Raw genomic sequence first — 17,829 nt, 5'->3', positions numbered from 1 at the left:
AACTAACTATGGACAACACAGTAGCTACAGTTCTTGTTTAAGAGCATACAATGAAGTAAGCAGATTACATGACTTTGGTATGTCGAAGACGCATTTTAAATCTAGGATAAGAATAAGATCAGTCTGTACAACTTTTATAATTGAAGACGAAGTACAAATACAAATAACTTAGGCGTTGGAAATATTTTTGTTAAAAATGCGCCATAATATCCCGGACTTGATGATCCCGGAAGTCATGTATAATGCAATTCCAAAAGAGCTTTATTGGATATTGGTTTCCTTGAAAAATGATGATTAGAAGTATGTCCTATCACTAACTGACAACGGAATGTACGATCGTGAGCAGTTTATACTCACCCCTTTGCTTAATAGAAGGAATTTGATCAAATTCAATGTTTCTCACAATTATGCCAAACGGCTATTATGCCAAATGGCGATTATGCCAAACGACCGTTATGCCAAATGGCATTATGCCTAACAGCTATTATGCCAAACGACTGTATGCCAAACGGCATTATGCCAAACGGGGTAGACCCGTTTGACTGTCTATGTTTATATAGAATCATATTGTGGCTTAGCGTTTAATAATTTCCATTGTGTAATTTCAGGTAGGCGTTAGTATACTCGAGAACATAATCTACTGCATGGATCAATCGAGAACATTACTGCTAGTAATGTCGGAAAGCTTCCTCCTAAGTCATTGGTGCCAATTTGAAATGCATTTGGCGCAACACAGGTGAGACCGTTAGCTAACATCAGTGTTGACGTATTCTTCTACTGCCCTATGTGGTTATACTAAATATGCTCAGAATACTAATAGGTTTATCCATTCTCCAGATTGCTGGAAACGCGTCGAGAACAGCTAATACTGGTCCTGCTGGAAGACATCCCCAAAGTCAAACGGTCCAAAACGCTGCAGTATCTAATGAAAACCAAAACCTACATCATCTGGCCACAGCAATCGACGGTGGCCGAATCAGAACAGGATACAGAAGTTAAGGAAAAATCGAAGAAAGAACAATCCAAGAAGAAGGCACGAAGCCGGAAGCAAAACAAAGAGAAGGACCCCCAGTCGTTAGTTGAGGAGCGGAAATTGTTTTGGAAGCGATTGCGGAACGCGATAAGCGAGAGTGCAGTATGGGAAAACGATGGCAATGGTGAGACGGGAGGCGAAAAACGAAGACACGACAGCAGTTCATCGAAGGAAAGTACTGCGTGATACATTATGTTGATGAATCAGGAATGAGATTTTAGTACAATTAAATATGATTAAACTATGAGATGAATCAACTGTGACGCCATACGGTCATATATTTAACCGGACTTATTTATTTTTGAAAGAAATGAGGACCTTAAGGTGAAACAGCTTGGAATCAACATTCAATAATGTACCAAAACTTTAAAGGCACAAACCTCGCGAAAAAAGCATCAAACTACAGTGCAATTTATATTTTAGCTTTGTGCACTAACAGAAAGCTTAAAATAAGAAGATTGACTTTGTACGTTCATTATTTCAGCAGATTAGTGCCTTTGAAATCGTGAGTAGGGGCACAAGCCGTCCATTGTGCCTGCCATGTTTGGATTACCAGGGTGTCTACTCGTTTACATAAATGAAATTCCCTGATATTTCCAGGTTTTTTTCAGGTTCTACAAAATAATTCCAGGATTAAGAAATATTCCAATTTCAGACATATAAAAAGTTATTGACAAAATAATTTGCTTCAATTCGTTTCAAGCTTCCAATTTTTTTTGTCGAAGCTATTTAAAGGTGGAACAATTTCAAAGCTTAAGTTTTTGTCCACTGAATTGTATTTGATACAAAGCCTAGATTGTATTTGATAAGAAGACTCATTTTTATATCGTTTGTGAGAGCTCTGATCATCATTGTAAACTAAACGGAACCTTCAAGGGATTCAGTATGCTTAACCTTTCAAGTTTATTGATTACAGCGTAATTGTGCAAAAACAGATAATGCACTATTCATTTTTGGCCCACGTTCAATGAAGAAATCTCAAAAGGTATCCATGGGCAGTTTGGATACTTAAGACAGCTAAATGGGCGAAATAAACAATACTTACAAATGTTTGTGACAATATTTCACAATTAAAATTACATGTCGTAAAACATGTTTTTCGATAAATATTTCAATTATTTTCTAAAGGAATTTCACCAGACATTAATTCAAGTATTTGCCCAAAGATCCAGATGTTACTCCGAAGATTTACTCAGGCTAGGATAGATGGATGGATTTCTTTATTTGTGAAATTTGCACCACTAGGCTTCAACTTCAAATTTTTCTAAGGATGACTCCGCGAATTACTCAGATTTCTTTAGGAATTCCTACAGTAATCCTTAAAAGATTTCTCAATGAAGTCTTCAAAGATTTGTCCAAGTTTACTTCCAGGATTTTTTTAGGCTTTCCTGCCTGAAAATGTGAATGCAATTTTTCAGAAATTTGAGAAAATTTTCAATTCGTGAGGTATTTCTAAAGGAAATTTTAAAGCAAACTCTGATGAAACTTGTGTAAATTTTTAAGTCACACGGTTACTAGAAGAACTCATAGACCCTTGAAGAATTTTTAGAAGATTTTCTTGTTAAATTGTTGGGATAATTGAAAAAAAAAGCAAAAAATATGTGTATAATTTTCTGGTAAAATGCTACAGTGTTATTTAGTATGGAAACCCGACCAGAACCACATTACAAAATTATAACACATTCCTATCAGCAGCAGTTAAAAATAACAGAAGTTGATAAAATTTTGTTATCAAGATGGCTTTGTTCTCAACTTGTTATATTTTTAGTAACACATTTATAACAACATTTGTTATATTTTTGACATTGCATTTATAAGTTTGTTGCAACTAACATCCGATGTCATTTATGTCAATTTAGTACTATACCATTTAATTCCACTACAGTTTGTATCCTTTGACAAATACGCGTATTTCGGCCTTTCAGCCATCTTTAGTGTCGTGTACTACCAGAAAGTAGCTTATCATTTTTAGTTGATATATTTAACAATTGTTTTCAATTAGCATATTTTCCTGACAAATGGAAAAATGCTAAGGTTGTTCCAATTTTAAAACCAGACAAAAATCCTGCAGAAGCTTCTAGCTATCGTCCAATCAGTTTGCTTTCCTCCATCAGTAAACTTTTTGAAAAAGTTATTTTGAACAGAATGATGGCCCACATCAACGAAAATTCAATTTTTGCCAATGAACAGTTCGGATTCCGCCATGGACATTCGACCACTCATCAACTTTTACGTGTAACGAATTTCATCCGTTCCAACAAATCTGAAGGCTATTCTACTGGTCTTGCTCTTCTAGACATAGAAAAAGCATTCGACAGTGTTTGGCATGAAGGTTTGATCGTAAAATTAAAAAACTTTAATTTTCCAACATACATTGTTAGAATAATTCAAAGTTATCTGTCAAATCGTACACTTCAGGTTAATTATCAGAACTCCAGATCTGAAAGACTTCCTGTAAGAGCTAGTGTTCCCCAAGGCAGCATTTTGGGACCAATATTATACAATATTTTCACATCTGACTTACCTGAGATACCTCAGGGATGTCAAAAATCTTTGTTTGCGGATGACACAGGCCTCTCCGCCAAAGGACGAAGCCTGCGTGTCATCTGTAGTCGATTGCAAAAAAGTTTGGATATTTCTTCTTCATACTTGCAAAATGGAAGATTTCTCCTAATGCTACCAAAACTCAACTAATAATATTCCCACATAAACCAAAAGCTCTTTATTTGAAACCTTCAAGTAGACATGTTGTCACGATGAGAGGGGTTCCAATAAATTGGTCAGATGAAGTTAAGTATCTAGGGCTCATGCTAGATAAAAATTTAACTTTCAAAAATCACATTGAGGGCATTCAAGCCAAATGTAACAAATATGTAAAATGTCTCTATCCCCTTATTAATAGAAAATCAAAACTTTGTCTTAAGAACAAGCTTTTGATATTCAAACAAATTTTCAGGCCAGCCATGTTGTATGCTGTACCAATATGGACTAGCTGTTGTAATACCAGGAAGAAAGCTCTGCAGAGAATTCAAAGTAAAATTTTGAAAATGATTCTGAGGCTTCCTCCCTGGTATAGTACCAATGAGTTACATAGAATATCCAATGTTGAAACATTGGAACAAATGCAAATAAAATAATAAATAATTTCAGGCAAAAATTGTTACAATCTTCTATTGCCACGATTAATGCGTTATATGTTTAGGTTAGGTTAGGTTAAGTATATTCAAAGCGTTTTTTTTTTTCTCTTATAAGCAGGTGAAATAAACTCACCTGTAAAAAATCTGAACTGCTACGGCAAATGAAATGTAATATGTTGTTAACAAAATGTTAATTAAATCTTAAATTTGTTTTACCAAATAAGGATGATAGTGTTGTCTAATAACACAGAACACCTAGATATAAGAGATTTCCCGAAGAAATACCGTAAGGTGGTTCCGGGGAGATGAGGGTCTGAGTCCAAGGGTCATGTCGATGCACTGTTCACCACTTGAGCAATTCTAAATGAATTGCTCATGCACAGTGCATAGGCTGGTTTTAGCGGGTCGTCGTTGGTGCGTCATCCCCGCATTCCCTGAGTTATCTTCTCAGGGGATCTGTTTGCAGATTTCCCCCTTGTAAAAAACAAAAAAAAAAACCTAGATATAAGAAATGAATGTAATGTTTGGAATAATACTAATAAAGAAATTAAAAAAAAAAAAATGTCATTTTAAACAGAGCTCGCTTCAAAAAAAAAATTGGTCAGTTTTTGCTAAGAAATTTTAACTTTTCTTGAGCGAAAAAAAAACGATAAAAAGTGCAAAATCAAATAAATAAAAAAAAAATAAAAAATAAAGTGTCGTGTACTAGACTCGACTGCAGTTGTGATCATTCGATGAAATTCTGGAGAAGTCTAGAAGAATTCTATGATGAAACACAGGGTCGAGTTTGAGGGGAAAGCTCTGAACAATTTCTTTCAAAAACTGTGGAATTGACCTTTGCGGTTTTTCTTGGAAAAAATACAGTAAACATTCTCAGAAGATCTCCTACAGTAACAACTAGAAAATTCGGTTGAAGGATTAATGGAAAAATATCTAGAGAAAGTCCTCATATAGTGTTTCCTGGAGCAAATTCTGGATACATTACTCAAGATAGGGAGAATATCTAAGAGAATTGGCAGAGGAATCTTCAGAAGAATTTCTGGAGATATCCTGATGGCAATCCCTGGAAGTATCCCACAGGAAAACTCCAGAGAAACAACTAGGATTATTCCTGAAGGTTTTCCTCGAGAAATCTGAGATTAAAATTTAAAGAATTAGTTGAAAAGTCTCGTAACAGTCACCGAAGGTTTCTCTTATGCCTATATCATTTAGCATCAGAATTCACTGCAAGCAAGATATGAAAAATGGGATTTTAGAGACCATTTTGTAATTGCTCAATCCACACCCTGGCAGACAATTATCCGCCCATCTAGACACGGGCTGGGTGAGGACCTACCAAGCCTCCCCCGTTAACATGTCCTATACCGTTTAGCACACCGGGATCTTCCACAAGCAGGCGCCGGAATTAAAGCGGTCCCACAAGCTTCAGATACATTAAATAGATATAGTCCCTCTGGCACTAAACCGAATGGCGCCCTCCGCTTCACCACTAGTACTGCTTCCCCACACGCCAAGCACAATATCGAAAGTAGCGCGTTGTATAGCAAATACAGTACACCACCTCCGACACTATGCCAAATGTACAGGAAAAACAGCACCAGTAAGAAAGCGGAAGGCGCACCACTCGGTTCAGTGCCAGAAGGACTATAAGTATAACGAAGAAGAAATGAAAAGATAGTAGAGTTGGTTCGGTTATTTGATTGCTGAAACGAAAAAAACAGAAACAAAGTGTCAACATTAAAACGGGGTTTTATAATTGATAAATGTATCGATAGTTTCTCATCTGTTACGTTTCCTTATCGTAGCGCTGTCGATTTTTTCCATCTCCAGGGTGTTCGTCTCCGCTCGAGCAATGAGGACCATGATGAAATGAGAATATAAAATGTGAGCATTAGTGTTGATCTAGTAATAGATTAATTTAAACTGCTTTTCATGTGCTAAGTAACTTGTAAACTCCTACTCAATTATGTTTTGTTGGCCTACACGTTTTATTTAGACACAACTTTTATTTAGAAAACTATTTGGATCCGAGATTTTAGGTGCAGATTGAGCATGTTTGATAAAACAAGCATCCTGTTTTCAGTTAAAGAATGTTCAAGAAGTTGATGATTCTGTTATTTATACTGGCTACATACAAGAATTCACTATTGATGTAATATATGGATATTGAAAGTTCCAACGCGCGATTATAATACTTCAGTTTTCGTGCTGTTGTATTGGTGTAAGTAGTGGGAAACCAATCAATTTGGTGATTCTAACGGTAACAAATAGCAAGACGAAAGGAAAGTTGATAATCTATCATCATTATGATTTCAGTCCTAATTTCATGATCCGTTTAATAAATTCCGCGTATGATTCGGCAATTTTAACAATTTATACATGTGTATTCGAAGAAAACAGACTACGAGCATTTATTACCTGTTGCAAGGTTCCTAAGTGATCAGATATTTATCATTTTCTACAGCCTAATTTAATAATACCTACATTGGGTTGTAACAAAAATTTGATCTTGGGATGTTGATTTGCCTCCTAATCATAGTTTCGACAATAGTCACATGCTTACTATCCCTTATGGCAGTGTTGTTGATTTTATTGTCTATCGCTCATCAGTTTCGCGCCACCCGGCAGGGACTTGGTCCTATGTACCCAATACTCTGCTGTGTCTTAACTTCACGCAATACATTCTGTAGATGTGTGATACAGTTTGCGGAATATTATGATTTATCACTTCGTTCAGATGGAAAATTCTGTTATGGTACCATATTCACATATCAGATAACTCCCACCTGGAACGATGTAATACATCGGAGACATGTAGATTCAGATGTATGTAGACGATCTATGCCTAGTTCGGCTCTGATCGACAGGCAATCAGTGTATTCAGTTTTTCAACTAGCTTGAAGCGATGAACGTTTCAAGACAAGCTCTCCACTATATCTGCTAGCAATCACCGGTCGTCGATAGACATTTCGGTTCTTTTCTGCTAAAGATAGATCCGATTGTATGCCAAAGACTATGGCTCATGCTTTTCAATACAGCTGGAAAAACAAGAACTACACCCAGCACCAAATAGTACGTAACTATGAGGCGGACCGGAAGGTTTGATGAGCAATCCCCACCAGAAAAAAAAAAAAAAAAAAAAAAAAAATGGGAGACCATTTTGATAAAAAAAACATCAGAAACCTTTCATCAAAAATAGAGACAATCATGTCTTGGGAAGTCGATAAGATTCACTGAAAACCTAAAGGAGGGATTTGATAGCGGCGCAGCCGAATTTTTTTGGGGAGTTTCTACGTGAAAGTCATTTGTCATGTACATGAATTACTGCCACAAAGAAATTTCCTTGATTGTTAGCGAAATTCCCTGAGAATTCCAGGTTTTTTCCAGGTTTAACAAAATTCCCTGATAATTCCAGGTTTTCCAGGTTTTTCCAGGTAGTAGACACCCTGATTACGAGATGTGTCACCTTAAAGACATCCAATATTTTGTGGTATGATTTTTTTAAATATTTTTCTGAAACATGTAACCAACGGAAAAACAGATTTAGAGTAAATTTATTACCGGCAGATACTCTGTGTGAATAAAAACCACGTCTATTAGGTGGAAAAATAGCGCTTTAGGGCAAAATGGGGCTAAACGGGCCTTTTCCAGTTTTTAAAACTGAACTCCATCTTGTTACCCATTATACACCAGAGAACAGTATATATGTTTTGTCGCAATCGTCTTGCAATTTCCAGAAAAAAAGCATAATTCAAGTATAATGCAGTAAAAAAAAAGGTTTAACAACAAAAAAAAAACTATTATTGATAAAAAATCGACTTCAAAAATGACAATCTCTGGAACAATGGAATGGAAGGGATTTCTGGTAGCGAAATTAAAAGACTAAACATTCCACGTTTTTTGCTTCCGTTTTTTCATTTCCTTTTTATATAAATATCTTCTTTTTATGTAATATATCATTTTATAATATTTGTTTTATAATATATAATAACAATTTTCTGGTTTCTCTGGATTTTTATCAGATGGATTCAAAATTTTGTAGCGGTTAGTCGAAATTGTTTTTGTCTTGTGTTTTTTTAACTAATACAAAGTGTACTTGTGTGTGTATTGGTTTCTCAAGTGTTTTGTTGTTTTCTTGCTTCTTCTTCCCTTTACTTCAGCGAGTCGTACAGTTTACTCTCCTTTCTGCTAAACGCAGTTATTATAGTTAGTGTACGTCCGAGTGCTGCTCGTCTGCAAGTTTTCCGAATAGTGGTAATAGTAAAATAGTAAGTAGGAATTAGATCAATTAGAACGACGTTAAAAGACCGCCAAACGAAAGTCTATAGTAAGTATACTAGGAGTGTTAAACTTGAACGATCTCGGCTGCTGCAGTACACGTGTGGCGTATCACGTGCTTTGTGTGGCGATGTTTAGCTTGCTTCTTAAGCTCTACCTCTCAAAAAAGTCTCAATTTCAGTTAAAAAAAACGGAGCTGTTAATATGCGTGTAGGCTCATGCGAGTGTGTGGCAGATAACGAAAACACCCTAACTTCAACGGCACTAGATGATGCAAAGTCTTTTATATTTTCAATCTATGGGTCTTTCTAAAGTCTACACGTGGTGCGAATGAAGATCACGGATGCACAGTGCCTTTCAATACACTCAAAATCCTTTCAGGAAAGACTTGCTGGCTCTAAAAATGTACGACGACAAACCGAACAAAATGCGGTATTGCTGCAAAATTTGGCGGAAATTCTAGGTAAGCCTTTGTCTGTTACAGGTAGGTATTTTGCGTCTACTCCACACGATTTTATAAGTGTTGTCGACACGGCGGAAGCCGGAAGTTTTATGGATAGTTTGAGCAGGATTCCGCGCGTTGAGTACAGAGACGCATCAATCAGTAAACTAAATGAGGAAAAACAACCTTCTGCTCGGACTTTCTAAGGATTCCCGGAGGGCTTCGCAGATGTTTCGATTCGATACCGAATGGTGTTCCCTTTACTCTTCTCATGCAAACAAATAAAAAAACAGGCGAAAGTTTGTGTGTTTCCACTGCAGTGTCTCTTATTTTCCTTTGTATATTTTCTAACCTGTGTGTGTATAACTGATACCATTCATAAACATAAAAATTTAATAATCATCTAAATCGAAACCGTCGTTGTCCAATTCATCTAGTTGCATGCTTTGGAAATCTACCTTGTAGCGCAAAATACCTGGAAAAAGGGGAAAACAGAAATATTTATTAGAACATTATTTCTGGCGGTTTTGATCGACGTTAGTCAACTACCTTGAAGCGGTGAAAAACGTGCTTAAACTCAATGAATATACAATCGGTTGGGTGATAACTACATGTGAAACACTTAAAAATGACAAAAGTACTATAACCCTGCTAAGATGTGAGTTTTATATTGTATGATGATGCAAATAGTAATTCATGGGGTTGAAAAATACTGCAAACAAAATCATCTAAATATTATACACTAAAAATGCGATTTATCATGATTGTAATAAAGATGGAAAACGATAAGGTTTAGGTTTAGGACAACCTTCTATCAGAATCTTGATCAAAATGTAACAAGGAACAGTTATGAACCAATACCGATGGGTTCAAGCATTATTAGCTGTATACTGCTCATATTCGCATAACTGTCCCATGCATATAGGATATTCCATAGAACATGTGACAATTATGTGAAAAGCGGCAGCATATTTGACTGAGCAGTCCCAAAGATCTTGAATCCTAACACTAATCAAAGGTGACTCCGGGATGGGATCCTCACCTAATCCCAATAACTACTTCCCATGAGAACTTTAGAGATGCAGAGGATTCATCGGTCTCTTGGTACTTGTACCGGTTGTCTAGCTAGCATTCCTAACTTTTTCTGATTTCTTCTGGAGTTCATTTATTGATTTTTACGAACATCCTTAGGAATCATTTCATGAGCTTCGTTTTGGATACCTTCCAAGTACTCAACCTGGAATTGTTTCAATGGTAACCACACAAGTAATCTCAGAGGTTTGATCAGATTTTTCTTGTCAAAGATTCGTTCAGAAAATTTTCAAGGAGGTATTATGTCCTACAGGAAGTTATCCCAATTCTACCATCGTTTTCTTAAGTTTTCCACTAAGATTCACCTTTAGAACATCTTGAAGAATTAACTCTTGGGATTTTCTGTCTATAAATTATCGTTCAGGATCCCTTTCATATTTCAATCAGAAATTTTCCTAAAACTGTTTTGAGTAATAGCTCTAATGATTATTCCTAAGAGTTCTTCAGGAGTTATTCCAGAAATTATTTGAGGAATTACCCAACGAAGTGACATCCGATGAAACTTGATTAAGTTCTAAAGTAATCCTTGATGAACTCCTACAAGGTTCTTCAAATAACTCATGGACTCTCGAGGAAGCTTTGGAGGATTTCATAGATAAATTGCTAAAATAATTCAATAAAAATTAAAATCTGGATAATATTCTGCAGGAATTCTTTGATAATTATAGGACGGAATCCCTGAAGAGATTTGCGTAGAAATTATTGCAGGAATGACTGGAATAATTACTGTACTATTATATAAAGATTTTTCTTGAGAAATTGAATCCCTAGATAATTTTTTGAAGGAATGTATAGAGAATTCCCTGCAGGAGTAATCCTTGGATGAAATATTGGAGAAATTTTTGGATAAATCTCCAAATCTTTGGTGATATTTATTAAGAAAAACCTATTAAGAGAATATTAAGAGTATTTCCTCAAATAATCCCTATAGGATTTTTTTGAGTAATTCAGGAAGAAAATGTGGTTGGGTTGTAGAAGGAATCCATGAAGATCTTATTGGAAAATCTATAAACGAAAAAAAAACTCCGGTATGACTATTTAGGATTTTTTTGGAATAAATCTCAAGGGATTACCTATAGTAGCAACTTGCCCGTAACGCGGGTAGATCACCTTTTCGAGGTGCGTTACGGGGTAAGATCGACCATATAGTACTCTTGTTGTATCTGTTCTTGTGAATACTTATAAGTTAGGGTCGGAAGAGTATAAGAGAGTAACAAGGCACTAAGACCCACCTATTTGTCCTAGATAATGAGGAGGTCGAAGTGAAAAACTGGCTCAATCAGCATCTGAGGTTGGTTTCAACTCATGAGACAATTTCTTTCCGAGTTCAAGAGTTTATCTTTCGATATCTAGGAGGGAAACGATTCCGAATCAGTGGAGTAGTAGACCTCTTAACTTTTAAAATAAGCTTTTTGTTTCAAGGAATCTAAATCTCGCATAATCTGAGATAACGCCCTAAAAGCCATTGGTAACCACCTGTGTAGCTCGTTGTTTCTGAGTAAATGAATGAATAAGCAACCAAACCAACACCACTGGCAGGTAGAGAATGATCATTGCTTCACCATAGAGTTGTTAAATAACGTGTAAATCCATTCAAATACTCAGAAATAACGAACTACACACATGGTTACCAATGGCTTTTAGGGCGAGATCATAAGTTATGCGAGAAATGTTTCATGGGATGAAACCTGTTCACAGTTTCAAAAAACGACTTTTTTTTTTTTTTTTTGTATGGTATTCAGTTGGAGCTGCCTGACAGCTTAACTTGTCAAGGCTGAACCCTCGGTCTGGCTTTTGCCAAGTTTCCCCTCTACCAGGACCAATACTCAGACGGACTAGGCAATGGCGCCCACATGAACACTGTTTTTTTATTAGTATTGTGACGTGGTAGTTTTTGAAAAGTACCCATATTCCCTTGCTTCTGAGAAAAGGAAGCATTGTGAAAATCAGCAGCTCCATCAGAATTTGTTTGAAATAGTTGTGTAGTAGTGTTATTACTAATACTGTCTAGTCGAAATGGTTTTGAATAATTTGTCATTCAAGTGCTATTCTGATTACTCCTGTCTTTTATGTAAGATTAGAGTCTTAAATGTCAATTGTCGTCAAGTTTTAACAAAATTAGGCTGTTTAGTAGTAGTTCTAGTTAATTTTATTTTTTGTTGTTATAAGGTACCGTGGGGCAAGTGGGTAATGGAATTCGCATAGTTGAGATTCTTCAAATTCTAGAGACTTTAAATTGAAACAAATGAGGTCGTGTATATTTTTTAGCTTGACTCCCACCAAATATAAGCAGCATGCTGAAATAGATTTTTATGAAAAATTGAAGAAAAAAATACAGAAAATGTTTTTGAAGAATGTCTCTTTACTTTTCACTTGCCCCAAAAGTGGGGCAAGTGAAAAGTTTACCGTTTTGAACAATAAATTCAAAAACAAACAGTTATATTCACGATTTCTATTAGCTTTAACATTTGTTAAGACTTCCCAATGAACAATAACATAAGTAACATGTAAACAAAGAAAATGTTATTCTTTTCACTTTAATTTTCTTCTCTTCAGTTATGTTAGTTGAAATGATTCGACAACATTATAAATGCAACATTTCCAATGTTAGTTCTTACATTATAGGACAGCAAGTGCATTTCTGCTCTGTAGAATTTCCACCGCTCGTTATTTGTTTTTGAGAAAGTCGGATATGACGTCGGATAACTCTTCGGGAGAAATCAAACGGAATCCTTCAATAACGTATTTAGAATCTTTTTTATGTGGATAGACCTATACCCCATTTTTATGTTTTGAACTAGCTTTACATAGACATTCCACGAGATTTCCGTGTGTTCTCTAATATTGCAACATTTCAGTCAACGTCCTTTCAATTGGCTGCCCGAAGTAGACATATTAATATTGTAATGTTTGGTAACATCTTTTAGAGAAGTTCCATGATTTCTAATAGCTTTTAACGCTTGAGTATAGTGTTTCTTGAATTATCAGCACGTTATGTTTTTCTATGATAATTGCGAACCATGTTTACTTATGGCTACTTAAAGAGAAAACGCAAATTTAATGTCTAATGATAAACTTTTCACTTGCCCCACCTGATAAGAAAATTGACGGTGTTTAAATTTAGTTATTTTTAGGTCTACGTCAAATTAATTCTAAAACTTTTTTTATTGCAGTTTGAAACTGTCACAGAGGACAACTAAGAAGTGGTACAGGAAATTATTTTTCGCAACTTTTTTCCACTGAAAATATTAAAATAAGATTGTACGCCGCCAACTTGTTACGGAGTAACAGTTGACAGGTTAACAATTTTTCGCTCTATTATGCAATAATGGCTGAAAAATCTCAGAAATCTCTTACCTATCGTATTGTTCTCAATGGCCTCAAAGGTTTACGCATGAGTTTAAAACGTTAATTCACATATTCAGTAAAATATATCAATTGTTTTCACTTACCCCATTTACCCACTTGCCCCGCGGTACTTTAAGTGTTTATTGGTCATTACGTTCATATATCATAAAAAAGTCGCTTTCCTCGTCTGTTCAACAATTTTTCGAAACTAGCAAGTGTACCCTAATGATCGATCTCAGCGTCTTACTTTCCATAGTCATTTTATAGTGAATATTGAAGAGTAAAGTTACCTTAGGCTTCTATTACAGTCTCCTACATGATTCACTTTTCGGTGGCAAATGCAATGCTTCACAACGCCTACTTTCTACTTGTAAATTTTGCGAAAATGAAGCTGGAATTAGATTATTTATACCGCTGTTACAAAAGAGGTATTTCTTATTATGGCAATGTAAAAACCATATTAAAATAAGATTGTCGCCACTTATTTCTACTCAGTGAATCTACTAGTCATTTTCCTAAGAGTTCCTATGTATTCCCTACGTCGTATATGATAACGATGTATCTAACTAGCTAATAGTAAGAGTAGTAAGAGTGGCTACGGATCATTCTGGTTAGCAAAAGGCAAACTGAACGTCACCAATAGTATTAATGTCCACTTCGAATAGATTAATTATTTGAAATGGGCATCAATTCTATCAATGACGCAGAATGTCCGTTGGATCACATCCGAGATATTATTGCGTCTATGCCATATGAATTATGACGCGGCTTTAAGCAAAAAGTGCCAAAATGTGATACCACCACTACAGGTTACGCCTTTGGTTTCCATCATATGGGCTAATGGATTATGCCCTCCCATCGCGGCAAGGTCGCATAACCAAGGGGAGGGGTTCACAGTTTCAAAAAACGACTTTGAACCTTATAAGTAGAAGCAATAATTTGATACGCTAGAGTACCGATGCATGGTCAAAATCAGTATCATTCAACCAGCTTAGTGGCCGAACCTGATTAAGGTGATTATAGAACGAAGCCACGCCTCAAATTTTTAAGAGCACAAGACTTGAGAACTAAACAGCGCTCCGCGTTGAAAATCTATCCCATTGGTCACCACCAGCAAGTAAGTAATTTGATTGGTGTTCAACGCGAACTATTGTCAGATTCTCTCGTCTTGTGCACTTGAAAATTCAAAGTTTGGCTTCCTTTTATAATCACCTTAAGGGGCGTGCTTTTGAGAGTTTAATGATGACAAACTGTTTTCTCCAAATGTATAGATAGCGGTATCTTTTTTCTAAAGAGGCTCTATGCAAAATGGTAAAGAATGATATTTGTATAAAAAACGACTACTTCATTATTTCATGCACTAAACAGCAAGGGCTGAAAATCTCCCTAATAAAGATAAATAATAATAATAATGCACTAAACAAAGGACACGGGTATACCACAAAAGATCAAATAAAACTGATCGCAGTGGTTCATCCCGAAGGAATAAGGTATCTCTAAAAAGACTTCCTGTAGGCATATTTTTCGACATTTCTTTAGTCATTTTTTGGAGGAATCCTTGGAGGAATTCCTGGATGAATCCTTGAAGGAATTCCTATAGGAATCTTTGAAGGAATTGCTGGATGAATCCTTTAAGGAATTCTTAAATGAATCTTCGAGGGAATGTCTGGAGAATTCGCTGCAGGAATTTCTGAAGGAATGCCTGAACTCCTGGATGAATACATGAAGGGATTCCTGGAGGAAACCCCGAAAGAATTCCTGGAGGAATCTCTGAAGGAATTCTTTAAGGAATCCTTGAGAGATTTCTTCTAGGAATTTTTGAAATAATCCTTGAAGTGCTTCATGGAGGATTCCTTACAGGAATTCCTGGAGGAATGCTTGAAAAAAAAACCCCGGAGGAAGTGCTGAAGGAGCTTCCGGAGGAAGTCCTAAAGGAATCCCGGAGGAATATCTGGAAGAATTCCCGATTGAATTCCTGGAGGAATCTCTGAAGGAATTCCAGGAGGAATCTCCGAAGGAATTATTGGAATAATCAGCGAGGGAATTCCCGCAGGAATCTCCGAATGAATCCCCAAGGGTATTCCTGGAGGAATCTTCGAGAGAATTCCTGCAGAAATCCCCGAGGGATTTCCTGGAGGAATCCCCAAAGGAATTCCTGGAGGAATCCTAGATGTAATTTCTGGAGAAAACCTTGAAGGAATTCCTGGAGGAATCCTAGAAAGAACTTCTGGAGGAATCCTAGATGTAATTTCTGGAGGAATCCTCGAAGGAATTTTTGGAGGAATCCTGGAGGAATCATAGAAGGAATTACTGGAGGAATCCTCATATTAATTCCTCGAGGAATCCTAGATGTAACTTCTGGAGGAATCCTAGAAGGGATTTCTGGAGGAACCCTGGAAGAATCATAGAAGGAATTTCTGGAGAAATCTTTGAAGTCATTTCTGAAGGAATCTTTGAAGGAACCCCCGGAGGAAGTCCTGAAGGAATCCACGGAGGACTTCCTGAGGGAATCTCCGGAGGACTTCCTGAAGGAATCTCCGGAGGAAATCCTGGGGAAATCTACGAAGGAATTTCTGGAGAAATCTTCGAGGGAATTCTTGCAGAAATCCCCGAGAGAATTTCTGCAGAAATCACCGAGGGATTTCCTGGAGGATTCCCCGAATGAATTCCTTGAGGAATCCCCCAAGAATCCCCGAAGGAATCCTAGATGTAATTTCTGGAGGAATCATAGAAGGAATTCCTGCAGGAATCCTTGAAGGAATTCCTAGAGGAGTTCTTGAAGTAATTCCTGAAGGAATCTTTGAAGGAATTCCTGGAGGAATCCTAGAAGGAATTCCTGGAGGAATCCTAGAAGGAATTCCTGGAGGAATCCTCGAAGGAATTCCTGGAGGAATCCTAGAAGGAATTCCTGGAGGAATCCTAGAAGGAATTCCTGGAGGAATCCTAAAAGGAATTCCTGGAGGAATCCTAAAAGGGATTCCTGGAGGAATCCTAGAACGATTTGCTGGAGGAACCCTAGAAGGAACTCCTGGAGGAATCCTAGATGTAATTGTTGGAGGAATCCTAGAAGGAATTCCTGGAGGAATTCTAAAAGAAACTCCTGGAGGAATTCTAGATATAATTTGTGTAGGGATCCTAGAAGGAATTTCTGAAGGAATTCTGCAGGAATCTTTGAAGGAATTCCTGGAGGAATCCTAGAAGGATTTGCTAGAGGAACCCTAGAAGGAACTCCTGGAGGAATCCTAGATGTAATTTTTGGAGGAATCCTAGAAGGAATATCTGGAGGAATCCTAAAAGAAACTCCTGGAGGAATCCTAGATGTAATTTCTGGAGGAATCCTAGAAGGAATTTTTGGAGGAATCCAGGAGGAATCATAGAAGGAATTACTGGAGGAATCCTCATATTAATTCCTCGAGGAATCCTAGATGTAACTTCTGGAGGAATCCTAGAAGGGATTTCTGGAGGAACCCTGGAAGAATCATAGAAGGAATTTCTGGAGAAATCCTTGAAGTCATTTCTGAAGGAATCTTTGAAGGAACCCCCGGAGGAAGTCCTGAAGGAATCCACGTAGGACTTCCTGAAGGAATCTCCGGAGGAAATCCTGGGGAAATCTACGAAGGAATTCCTGGAGAAATCTTCGAGGGAATTCTTGCAGAAATCCCCGAGAGAATTTCTGCAGAAATCACCGAGGGATTTCCTGGAGGAGTCCCGAATGAATTCCTTGAGGAATCCCCCAAGAATCCCCGAAGGAATCCTAGATGTAATTTCTGGAGGAATCATAGAAGGAATTCCTGCAGGAATCCTTGATTCCTAGAGGAGTTCTTGAAGAAATTCCTGAAGGAATCTTTGAAGGAATTCCTGGAGGAATCCTAGAAGGAATTCCTGGAGGAATCCTAGAAGGAATTCCTGGAGGAATCCTAGAAGGAATTCCTGGAGGAATCCCAGAAGGAATTCCTGGAGGAATCCTAAAAGGAATTCCTGGAGGAATCCTAAAAGGAATTCTTGGAGGAATCCTAGAAGGATTTGCTGGAGGAACCCTAGAAGGAACTCCTGGAGGAATCCTAGATGTAATTTTTGGAGGAATCCTAGAAGGAATTCCTGGAGGAATCCTAAAAGAAACTCCAGGAGGAATTCTAGATATAATTTCTGTAGGGATCCTAGAAGGAATTTCTAAAGGAATTCTGCAGGAATCTTTGAAGGAATTCCTGGAGGAATCCTAGAAGGAATATCTGGAGGAATCCTAGATGTAATTTCTGGAGGAATCCTAGAAGGAATTTCCGAAGGAATCATTGAAGGAATTCCTGGAGGAACCCTTGAAGGAATTCCTGAAGGAATCTTTGAAGGAATTCCTGAAGGAATCTTTGAAGGAATTCCTGGAGGAATCCACGGAGGAATTTCTGAAGAAATACACGAGTTCCTGAACGAATCCCCGAAAGAATTCCTGGAGGAATCTCCGAAGGAATTCCAGAAGGAATCCTCGAGGGAATTCCTGAGGAATA

General features: G+C 37.1%; 2 protein-coding genes across 5 annotated transcripts in view; one reads left to right on the top strand and one right to left on the bottom strand.

Moving 5' to 3' along the window:
* The window catches only part of LOC5575279, a 42,310-nt gene extending 40,992 nt beyond the window's left edge, over positions 1-1,318 (top strand). The window contains exons 5-6 of the mRNA XM_021848931.1: positions 609-736; positions 838-1,318. Coding sequence (XP_021704623.1) covers positions 609-736; positions 838-1,219 — 510 coding nt within the window. The 3' untranslated portion in view covers positions 1,220-1,318. The remainder of the gene's footprint in view (positions 1-608; positions 737-837) is intronic.
* A 6,923-nt stretch (positions 1,319-8,241) lies between these two features.
* The window catches only part of LOC5575273 (eukaryotic peptide chain release factor subunit 1), a 61,846-nt gene continuing 52,258 nt past the window's right edge, over positions 8,242-17,829 (bottom strand). For 3 of the 4 annotated variants that reach the window (XM_021852196.1, XM_001661829.2, XM_021852197.1), the window contains exon 8: positions 8,242-9,365. In XM_021852196.1, the coding sequence (XP_021707888.1) occupies positions 9,283-9,365 (83 nt within the window). In that variant the 3' untranslated portion in view covers positions 8,242-9,282. The remainder of the gene's footprint in view (positions 9,366-17,829) is intronic. The other variant, XR_002501950.1, reaches the window with a different exon arrangement.

This window comes from Aedes aegypti, chromosome 3, assembly GCF_002204515.2.
Source record: "Aedes aegypti strain LVP_AGWG chromosome 3, AaegL5.0 Primary Assembly, whole genome shotgun sequence".
In the NCBI taxonomy this organism is placed as follows: Eukaryota; Metazoa; Arthropoda; class Insecta; order Diptera; family Culicidae; genus Aedes; species Aedes aegypti.
Note: the sequence above shows the minus strand (reverse complement) of the source record. Positions and strands in the feature narration are given on the sequence as shown.